The 11,585-nt window shown below is 39.9% G+C and overlaps 1 protein-coding gene across 1 annotated transcript; it reads right to left on the reverse strand.

The window, feature by feature from the left end:
- Positions 1-303: 303 nt before the first annotated feature.
- LOC115812491 (alpha-2,8-sialyltransferase 8E-like) lies at positions 304-11,035 on the reverse strand. Its single transcript, XM_030774971.1, has 6 exons — positions 10,935-11,035; positions 5,921-6,007; positions 4,844-4,988; positions 2,726-2,838; positions 849-932; positions 304-766 (listed from the first exon to the last, which is right to left on the reverse strand). The coding sequence occupies exons 1-6, from the start codon at positions 11,033-11,035 to the stop codon at positions 304-306; spliced, it is 993 nt and encodes a 330-aa protein (XP_030630831.1).
- Between the last annotated feature and the right edge of the window lie 550 nt (positions 11,036-11,585).

Here is an 11,585-nt window from a genome sequence, read left to right on the forward strand (position 1 = left end):
TTAAGACCTTCAATGCTTCCCAAAGGACACTCACAAACACACATGCAAATATGCATGTACACATAAATACACACACATAGGTCAGAGGTTTACAGATCAGTAGTAATGTTTGCTACCTTCGCTTAAATATAGCTTAGCACACAGCTCTTTGAGGTGCATCGTCTTTCAATGTCAACAGTGTGTGGCATAGCACAAAAGAAACTAGCCTTAGTCTGAATGGAGAATAAAAGACACGTGTAAAAAGAATTCTTTATATACTCCTGAATTTCGATCCACACAGAATTTGCAAATTTCCAGCAGAAGTTACGCACATGGCTGTAGGTGCATAGTCAGCGCTCCCTGGCTGTGAAGCTGCAACAGACGTAAGAATTCCTGTGGCATGGAATGCATGCGACGGCTTGGTCCTTTGTCGTCATAGTAATGGTGTGAGATGGCCTGCTGATCCAGGTTGACATCAAAAGGCCAGAAGCCATAGATGTGCACGTGCTCACAAAGCTCCAAGGCCACATTGATCAACATGAAGCCTGTTGAGAGACGGATCTCTTTCAGGCCACGTGCCTTCCAGAACCGGTCGAGCATTTTTAGGTAAGATGGACTGAAGAAAACCACCTTCTGCGGAGCATTGACTGAGCGGAGAGCTTTCAGAGTACTGAATGAGAGCTGAGTATTGAAGGTATAGGCAAACGCTGGCAGAATAAGTGAGGCATTGCCATAAACTGACACACGTTCCACCAGCGGGCCAGGGTTTTTATCTAGATCCTTGTACCTATGGAAACACAGCGGGGTCAAGGGTTATTCAAGGACTATGACATAGTATGAAACAGTAAAGAGTGTGTATTATGACTCACCCCACCCTAATCTGACTTGGATTAACAGTCACCAGGTCACTTTTCAACCCAACATCACTGTCGTTAATAGGTGCCATATTAAACCTACAGAGAGAGATGGACAGACAGAATTAAGGTTTTAAGACATTCCTCTCATGCACCTTTACACTGAGGGGTAAGTTCATTAGGTGTAGCATCCAATTTAGGAAAATGTTGCTGTGCATTGTTACATATAGAAGGAAGGAAAGATCCAATTATCATTTGAGTGTTAGAATGGCCAAAATGAGCATTGAAACTTTGGGTGTGGTGTGATCATTGGTCTCCGAGCCGCTAGCTTTCATTTATTGAGCATGAAGTAAATGACCCTGGTCACCTACAAAATTTTCCAATTTCTTTTATTTTTTATTATAGCAAATCCCTCTCCCCCTTGCATACCTCATGAATCATCACTCTGACTCATGAATATGTCTCAAAGCAGCAGAAATGCTTACAGCATGTGACTAAATACAGTAACCATTCTACAACTTCAGAAAGAATGATCACATGGAATGCGCTTTGTCATCATTTTAGCGTTGCTTGAAATCCATCTCCGATGTAAACCTAAATGTTAAAGGTATAGTTTCTACTCTGTATGACTTAACATCTTCTCTTGTCCCCTCCTCATTATCATACATTAGACAACAGTGGAAGACCTATACTATGACTCTGAGTGTAATTTTTTCCTTGCACGTCTTAGGCCACCAAATGTGGAATGCTGTAGGGGTTAAGTTCATGCATACTATTAAATACATCACTATAGTAAAACACATTTCTACAATATATGTGCACACATACATTGTATTTTCTTATAATAAAACAATTTTGAACAATATAAGAAATCTTGTATTCTACTCTACTGCAGTCTTAAAGAAATACCTAGAGACCACTGCATTAAAAGTGTGAGCCACTTGGTTTTTGTTGCAAAGCAAGGGGCATATTTTTCTGTTATTTAAGGCTCATATATTCCTTTAAGACCACAGTGACACAAATATTTCTAGCAGGTTAATGCCTCATACCAGAAGCAAACAAACAAACAAGCAAAAACAGAATCTCACAATGATTGCAGGAACCCAATAGCGGGTTCACTTTACTTGAGTGCCCATCATAAACTTTAGCTCTGATCATCTTTGGGAAGAGAAGAATCACACTGTTTGCAGCATGATTGTACCTAATTCCAGTCAGCACTGATGTAACAGCCCTGTGAAATGCTTCACCTGTCCATACTCCACTGAACTTAGATTGTTCTGTAGGCATAAAGGTGTCTATAGTAGAACTTTAATGAATGTTCATAATAATAACCTGGCCACTGAGCGAGATACACATTGAAGTGAACATGATGAGTCTCGGAAAACTGAGAAACAGTTTTGTAGTGCTGAAAGCTGACAGTTTGGGTTAGCCTGCTCTACTGAATCTGTTATAAAGACCAGCATGTAGATGTCAGAGTAGGTCTGTGAGGGTCCAACAAGATCTCTGTGAAGGGGAATTCCTTGAACTTTGAAGTTCAAGTCTGAAACTAAAAACCTGACCTTTCCTCATGAGAATTGCTCCACACGGTGGGAATACACACACAAAATCTATACCTAATACTAATTGCATTGTAAACCACTTAAACCCTTTCAGTATTATGTCATCTGAATTTAGCTGACTGAGTTGAGTGATGAATTGTACTAAGAGAAAGACACTGTGGGTAAAGTAGTCCAACATGTATGAAAAGAGGGTGTTACATCTAACATCGCTTGTTTTTTACATTAATGCAGCAGGGAGCTGTTAGTAATGGAAGCCCAAAGAATATGGACGACCATAATTTGTTAATGATGTAACAAGTTAGAGAATAGAGAACTGCAGATAACTATCTTTACCTGATGACAAAATCTGCACTGTCAATCTGAGCTCCACAACTGCTGTTCTTCAGGATACCTCCACTGCCCACAACAGCACACTGTCCCAGATATTTACTATTCCAGGGAAAGTCCTGAATGTATGTGCACACACATACACACACACATACGCACACATACACAAACACACAGCAGAGATTGATTCCTTTATCCAAGTCGGCAGTAAATCCTTAGGCCCTGTTTACATCTTGCATTAGATCCGATTATGGTGATCCGATCATAAGTGGACAGCTCGTCCACTTTTACGTTCATTTACACTTGGCTCCAGTATCCGTCTCCAATTGTTTCTCGAGTGACCACTTGCTATCGGATCTCACTTCCCTGCTCTATATGCAAATAAACACGTACATCATTTTCGCTTGGAAAGACCAAATGCGTTGTTGTTTTTGACAGGTGTCGTATGAAATATGCAACGGCATGAAATATGGAACAGTTTCAAAGGAAATGCGTCAAATTGTATCAATAGTTACTAATGTAAACTGCAGTGGACGAACTCAGGCTGTTTGAAGGGCGGGGCGAAAAAATAAAAAGGGAACCTACTGAACGACATGGAGCCCCACCAGCAAGCAAAAAGGTAGGATGCATCATGTATGATGAAATAGTCTTCATCCTTGATTAAGATTAACATTATGTTATTAGGCAATCCAGATTAAAAGTATCAGCAGACATCTATGATAAAAACACACAGGGAACTATAAGCCTTTAAAGTGTTTAGGCCCTATTTCACAAACAGCACAAAAAGCTCCTTTTGTATGTGCTTCAGTTTTCTTTCTCTCCTTGGCCTTCTGTAATCATAGGGTAGCCCAGTGCTAACCCCACTCTTAAGTTAGTTGAAAAAGCAATTCACACCAAACTTTAAAGTCCTATGGGCATTTTGTGCAAATTACCCTAAAATAATTCCCTTAGGTACAGATTTTTACACTTCTGCTTGATTCCCAAATTGAGCACACAGGTTAACATAGATTCAGCTCAGCAAGGTACCTGTTTAGTTCGCTAGCTCATTAGCTAGGCGTCTAGGCTAAAAAAAAATGTAAATTCAAAATCTTATCAAAGTATTTGGTGGCACCCCTGGACTGTCGTCACTGCACCCGCAGTGGGAAAGCCTGCCCTAGAGGGGAGACTGTAGGGCACTGCATCTCATTTTCTTCACTGGGATTTTTTTCTCCATTGCAAGGGCACATCATCATGTTTTCAGGGCATCTAAGAGGACACTTCATGAGTTTTTTTTCCATCAGAAAGGCACCTGTAAGGGACCTCAAGTTTATCCCATTGTAAAGGCACCACATCACATTTTCTCTAAAGGAGAGGCATCCATTAGGAAACCTCCCCACATTCTCACGCGCGTAGGGACATCCTTTACAGCACTACATCACATTTTATCCACTGGAGGGGCACTTCTCCATTAGAGGAGCACCTAATTGGGCACTTCATCATGCTTTCTCACCTGTAGAAGTACCCTACACAGCACTGGATCCCATTTTCTCTGCTGGAAAGGGCACCCTTCGGGACACTGTCATGAAGGGGCAGCATAGAGCTTCATAATGGCACCCTTTTCCATTGGAAGGGCACACACAGGAAATGTCAAGTTTAGACCATCGTAAGGGCACCTTATAGGGAGACACTTCCTCTCGTTTTCGCCACTCTAAAGGGCACTTTAGCAATGCTTTTTCAACCATGGAGGCATCGGCGGGGGGGGGATCGCCCGTAGACTCGTAACATGATTTATTTACTTCAACGTCCGTTGAGTAGGCAGTCGTTCAATGTGGTCAAGATCGCATTCGCGTTTACACTGCTAGAAGAATGTGGTCATATGCGGTCCAGACCACATCTGAATGTGGTCTGAGCGATCAGATCTCAATACAACCTTAATGCGCATTGGGTGCATTTACACCTGTACTTTACAGCTGTCCACTTGTGATCGGATCACTAAAATCAGATCTAATGCAAGGTGTAAACAGGGCCTCTGGTGACCTTAGCTATAACAAATCACTCTTAACAGTGATTGTAACTGTCGAGAATTTCATTTAATCTCTGTGCTAGTGACTCATCTGAACTTAAAACTTTTTACTGTGTTCTGACCTGAGGCAGCATATCATAGAGCTCTGGATTCACTTTGTGCTTCACTTTGGTGTTGGTCTCATACTGGATTGTTTGATTCAGAGCAGTGTTCTGTTTTGTCAGGATCAGAGTTCCGGAGGCATTACAACTGAAGTGCAGTCTCACCCTGCAGACAAAGAGGGTAATGGAGTCAAAAGTGATTTTTCTCAAATGTTAAAGAAGAAAAACAGGAATGGACAGACAGTGTTGTGAAAGGAAAAAGAATGCAGGTTGTTCAGTGCTGCGGTAGCAACATTCCTCTGCCAAAGAAACTGGAACAGTGATATGAATGAAGGCGTTAAATGTCACTGGACAGTTACGAAATCTAAGTGCAGACTCTCATCTTTAACTTTATGGACTAAATGGAAATGGAAAATAGTGCAAATCAGTAGTTTGGGGGATAAAGCTTTTAAACATATTTTTAGTGCAATGTATCTATCATTCTGGCCTGATGACAAAACCTGATTGAACAACTAATCAAACTCCTATCTTCTCAGAGGCTAATGCAAAAAGTGTTTGTTAAGTCCTTTAAAATGAGGCAATGCATTGTAATGGTTGGTTCCAACAGCCCAGATAGTAAACACTTCCTGCTATTTTGGCATTTTTGTGTAGTAATTTCCCATTCTCAAATTAATGTCAAACTTGTTTTCAGTGCTATTTGTTAGAAATCCAGATAAACCAGATTTGCAGTTCATAAGCAACATTTTTAACACATCTCAAAATGGAAGTCCTCTATGACGTCTGACTTCTTCGTGGATAATTACAACAGAAACTAACATTCATCAAATGACGCAAATTTGGTGGTTGTTGAAACAGGGCAGGTGGCATGCTCATTTGAAAATTTTCAAATTTGGTCTGAATACAAGGCCTTAAGTTTTGTGACCGCAAACACAGCTAATGAAGGATGTAGCTGCCTAATGTTATACTGGATAATCTGGGTTAGTTAAATAATATTTAGCAATAACCATACTGGCTAAATGTCTAGTGATTAGTGACCAAGTAGGTACATCATTAATAATAAAAAGAGCGAAAGCATCTTTGTTGCATACACATACAGACCTGTTTAGTTCTCGTTGAGTGATGTTCGATTTCACAGGACAGTCCATAAGTTCTTTAAGTTCCTCTGTGATCTTTTTTATGTCAATTCTGAGAAAGAGACAGTTACTTCTATTATTTTCAAAGTGAATATGGAACAAATATGGAGAAAAAAGAACAACACAAAATGCATGCATGAATACTTTTCAAGAACAAGGTATTTGACAGATGCACTGATCCCCAAGGTATATAATTACATAATCAGTTGTGCTTTCAATTAAAAATGTAGAGTAGCTTAGAAACAGGGGCAGAAACAAATTATTCTGTTAAACAGTGATGTTTCTATTACAATGGCACCATGTCTACACCCATAATAAAAAAAAAAAGAACAGGTTGTGATGGTTTTGGATCTTTAGTGTTTATTATTCGTCAAAGTACATGATGTTATTTGTTCTTTGAGCCAAAACACAACCATTGTTCAATGTAATTTTATCACAGTGACAGCCTGAGTATTATTCAGACTTTCTCCCACATACTTTGTTGATGGTGTAATAGAAAAGAACTTCTGACGGAGCCTTGCACAGCGTAATTGCGGGAAAGCATTTGTTACTTGGTACCTATAAAGCATAGAAAAATCACCTTTAGAGAAGCATAGAAAAACACTTAAAAAGAAATCAGCATGTGTGACAAAGGTGTAACACTTCCATAATATAATATAATATTCTCAGCTCTTCAAATGAAGAAAATTAATGAAAAAACATTCATTCCAACTAAAAAACATTCCATTCACTGTGGCAAAATGTAGTTAAAGAGTGACAGGCAGATAACAAGTCACTTGTTCATCATGACCTTTTTAAGACCTGATTGTATTTGTTTGGTTGGTTTTGAGTTGTTGTTTTTTTGTCTTGGCACCACAAGCATTTAAATAAATGAACAATATTCACATTTTAATATCACACTCTTTCTATCATTTTGAATGTCTCAGGTATGTTGATTCTGTCTGATGCTGAGGGTATGCTACACAATCGAAGGTATGTTCATCTTCTCTACACAGCTCTAGTGATGGTGCCAAAAACACAAGCTCAGCATACCTCCTACTGGCATGAGGCACAATCCACAGTTTACTCCTATCACCCTCTCACTTTTCCGGAGAAACAGAATCCCTCTCTAATAGTCAACTGATTAAAACGTCAAGAAATATATATTGTATGGGACTGAACACTGAGTTTTGTTTTACATGTCTGTTTTTCCTTTTATATATTTATTTGCATTTTTGCGGCTTGTGATATGGAAACACTTTGGGCACTTTTGGAAGTATGCATGACTGTATACTAAAGATACTCTTCCACCATGGTAATTGGAGTTTTTTGGGCTTTTTTATTCATTTTTTTTTTATTTATTTTAAAATTTTACCTTTATTTACTTAGTTTAGTTTAGTTTACTTGGCTAGTTACTTTTCAGATTGTGTCTCTGAGTGACAATTTAGTTTTACTTATTTAGTGCATTGTAGTTTAGAGATAATTTGACACTTCTATTTTCATCTGAGTAATGAAGAAAATAAAAATTAGCTGCCTCAGCTGTAATGAAAATTATTTAATTTGCAACTTCATGCGTTAACCAACTGCCAACTTCCACCAAAAGGTTTAATACATGACTAACCGGACAGCCACAGACATTACAAAGAACGTGATGTTTCAGAGGAAACTTTATTTAATATTGTACGCACATCCTTTTCGAGATAAGGTGGAACATCGGGGTTAATTCACTTTTTCTATTTGGAGTTGAGGAAACAAAATGATAAATGAAAACCTTGCCTACTTGCTGGAAATACAATATACAAAGTTTTTGGCCTTTATACGTGGAAGTACACTTAGGTCTGTGCAAGTTTGTTGTTTAATTGGTGGGAAACATCACTTGGTCGTCAACAAACATGACGTGGAAAATTTTCAGCCAACACATCACACCGCCAATACTCCTAAACTGGACAAGCACGTTTCTCCATCATGCAAATTCTCGCTCGTCGTCATGATGGTGCGGAACACATTAACAGTGAGTGAAGTAAGCAAAAACCTGGCCGCGATCAACGGAAAGGGGAAGTTTCACTAAGAATTCTCTGTTTCTAATCATCCATGGTCATTTTCTTAGTTGTAATGGCAGTCGATATGAAGTCTTGTTTCATTATCAGCTTTTCACTTAATTCTAGCGTAATTTTCGTTGTCTCGTTACATTCAGTTTACGATAGAGCCTCTCTACCACCTTTATGTTACACAAATTTTGAGCCATTGTTGAATAAAGTAAATGCCGCCCTCTATAGATAAAGCATACTCAGTGACTTAAAACTGGCGGAACACAGTATACAGTCTGTCACGCATTTTTGAGCTGATACGTTGGGAAGCGGGGAGTGGTTGAAATGGGGACGTACAAGTTATGCAATTACTACTCTGCCAACAACAAACACATTCAAGGGCGATCATCCTAAAGCCACAAACAGACACAAGTCAAATAAATATTCGAAGTACTTGAATAACTGGGCTCTTGGCCCAGGCTCGGCGACATGGCATCATTTAGTGGGGCAATAACCAGTCCCGGGCACACTAGTTGCGGACGTGCTGTGCTCGAACTGTCATCAGCGTTCCTTTTTATTCACTGAAAATTTGCTAAAACGAATTCATAATCATCGAAAAATGGGAGCACTCCCAAAGTAGTCCTGCCCTCAGTTAATGAGTAAAAATCACTTCTAAGTGCTTCTGAATTTAGTACACTACTAAAGCTTCTGTCAGCGTTGTCCAACAATTTCGCACAGTGGTTTTCAACTGGGGGGTTACCAAACCCCCAGAGGTTTGTCCTGTAGGTGGTTTGTAAGATTGTGATCGGAAAGTTGATGTCAAATTAAATCCATTTAGTCGATGGGGGTACTTGAGAAAAAACTGGGTAGGAGGTTCAACTAGCAAAAACGTATAGGATGCCTGATTTAGCCTAACGCACAAAAGGCCGGATTAAGACCAGACCCTGGGGCTAAACGTAATCAAAGGGCCCCCTCTAAATTATCACGCAATATGTTCAGATTCTCTCAGGTCTTGGCGCTTTAAATGGAAAACAAAGTGGCTTGGGCCGCGAGCCGTCCACTATTCCAGCCAATCAAGACTTTGCTTCAGGAACACGGAATGGAGAGGTGTAATTTGATTGACTGTTGAGCTCAATTATTAACGTTTTGCTAGAATCGAGGATTGTACCTTTAATCTGAGTTGAAAACAACACTATTAAGAAATATGAGTAGGTATGATTAATTAAGAATTTATTTTGTGGAAAAAATTATTTCTAACCTGTGACATGGACAACGTCAAGGCTAAATGTACAGGAAACCACGGCACAGCTATAACATAAAGAAAGCTATATCAGCACAAAAAAGAAGGGCAAATAGGCCAAAAAGTGCAGAACACATGGCTCTTCCATTAATTGTATACAACTTTGTTAAATCAGTTTGACTCAGTCGAAATAAACAATATGGAATCAAGATGTTTTAAGTGTATGTGTGAGTGTAACAATTGTAGTCCAGAGAGTAATCATTAAAAGGTCTTCCCTCTGGCTTTGGGTTAAGAGAGATCTTTTACAGTTTCTGTGAAATCTAGTGCTCTAACTGTCAGACTCACTGGACGTGCGAGTGAGGTGGCATCAGCTATCCTGTCCCATTGTTGACTGTAAACGATTCTTGATCAGTGATCATTTTGAAAAAGAGCGATGGACAATGTGAGATATATTCCCAGCGCTATGTCGACATTTGGAAATACAGTCTGCAAGTTGCTTTTTCGAATGAAGCAAAGTTACATTTTCACACGGACTAATCATGAAGCTGTGGGACGAGATAAAGATGCGCTAATCAATAACCCAGGCAGTTTCGTACAATTACAGTCAAATGCGCATCTAACTGGCAGATATACGATCATAGTTACCTGGGGGGGATCTGTCTCGTGTTTGAACAGACGCTGGTGCTCCCTCTGTTTTGAGTCTAAAATACTGTGCTGGTTTCGGTATTTTGTCTATCAGCTCCTCTTTTATGTTTTTCGGCCTTTAACTTCCTTTTTGTGTGTCCACGGTCTCTTTTTTTGGACATTTTATTGGACGTTTACAACTGGTTATACCAAATGTATGAAATTAGGTGCCAACAACTACACGTCTTCACTGAATTTGAAAGGAAGGAACTGTACTGGACCATAAACAAATACAACCAGACAATTTGTCTAATCAACTCATCGTCACTTCATTTATATCCTACACTTGAACAACGAACGGGCTGCAAATGCATAGGCTACCGAACCGGGACAATCTAAAACGCTTAACGTGAAGTACCATAAAGTACCAAATATGACAGGTAGACACTCCAAACTGCTCATATTTATAGCTATTCCATAGTACTAAATATATCCAAAAGCTTGAGAACGTAGTCAGAGGGGAAATATTTTAAATATTGATTAAGCGTTTTCTCTGCGCATATAAACGCAAGTGTTTATATTGCGCGTTAGGCGGATGTGCCCTAAGAAAACGCTTACCGAGTAATTATAGTATTTCCTTTCTAAATACATTTTCAAGCTTTTAGAGACGCGTTCAGGCGCTTTTCACGTTAAGCGTATAGACTGTCCTTATCGAACCGATGGAGGGTTACTTACACGGTCAACCAGGGCCAGCCTGTGGGCCCTGGGGCTTACGCCCCCCTCAGCCCCCTTGTTAACACGGCCCTGAACGCACATTCAAAAATCACAAAGAAAAACCGACAAATTTGTGAAAATTCAAGATTATTCTCTTTTAGGATAGTCCACGTAATTTAGATCGCTTGTCACAAGCGGATCAAAATGACAGACCACCCTGTATGACATTTTAATTCATTGTTTGTGATCATCATAATGGGTCAGTGACTAGCCTAGTGCAAGATTTCATTTTGCCTTCATGAAAAGGCACAAAATAGAAATTTGTGCAACAAAATGAAGCTTCAAGCCTTCAGTAGCGACTGCAGTGTATAATAAATGAGATCAAATCAGCTTACCCTGACAGCATAACATTTCCTTGAAAAATCACACAAACGCCGTGTGATATCGTAAGTATCGTCAAAAGACGAAAGATCCACTTAAGTGTTGCGACTGCCATCCAAATCAGAGTGTAAGGAAGATTTGTCACCCTATGTTCTTCCACCAACTCAGCACAGCAATCAAATGACTACAAAAAATGTCACTCAGTGTTAAGAAAAGGGGTGGAGGCTTCAGCAATTTGATGCGCGAGCACGCAGTCACACGCGGTCGGGCATGCGCATACCTGTGAATTTTAGGCTTTGAAATTAAGGGAGACTTTCCGCTGCCCCGACCTGGGGCTACCCACCAGCCTTACCCCTTACATTAAGACAAGGGTGCACATAGTGACCACTAGGGAACCACTTGCTTTAAAATATCAACGAGGATTGGACTAACTAGTTACTACAGGTACGTGGTCAGTCAGATACCTGGTTGAAGGTGAAATGCTGTGAACACCCCTGCATTACGTAAATGAAAACACAAAAGGGCATTCAAATTCGGCACTTCGAAGTTTATTACCAATGGGTGGGAGGGAGAGAGTGAGTGAGAGAATGAGCAGGGGAGAGAGAGACTACCTTGTCACTCCTCTCGGTGAGGAGTGACAAGGGACCTGTTGTAGACATAAGCTG

The sequence above is a fragment of the Chanos chanos genome, chromosome 5, assembly GCF_902362185.1.
Source record: "Chanos chanos chromosome 5, fChaCha1.1, whole genome shotgun sequence".
NCBI lineage: Eukaryota > Metazoa > Chordata > Actinopteri > Gonorynchiformes > Chanidae > Chanos > Chanos chanos.

Excerpts from the sequence above, each read along its gene's own strand:
- LOC115812491 (XM_030774971.1), bottom strand. The coding sequence starts at position 11,035 with ATGGCAGTCGCAACACTTAAGTGGATCTTTCGTCTTTTGACGATACTT. Across the intron at positions 6,008-10,934 it reads GGAAATGTTATGCTGTCAGG|AATTGACATAAAAAAGATCA; the intron begins GTAAGCTGATTT and ends TCTCTTTCTCAG. Across the intron at positions 2,839-4,843 it reads TCTATGATATGCTGCCTCAG|GACTTTCCCTGGAATAGTAA; the intron begins GTCAGAACACAG and ends ACATACATTCAG.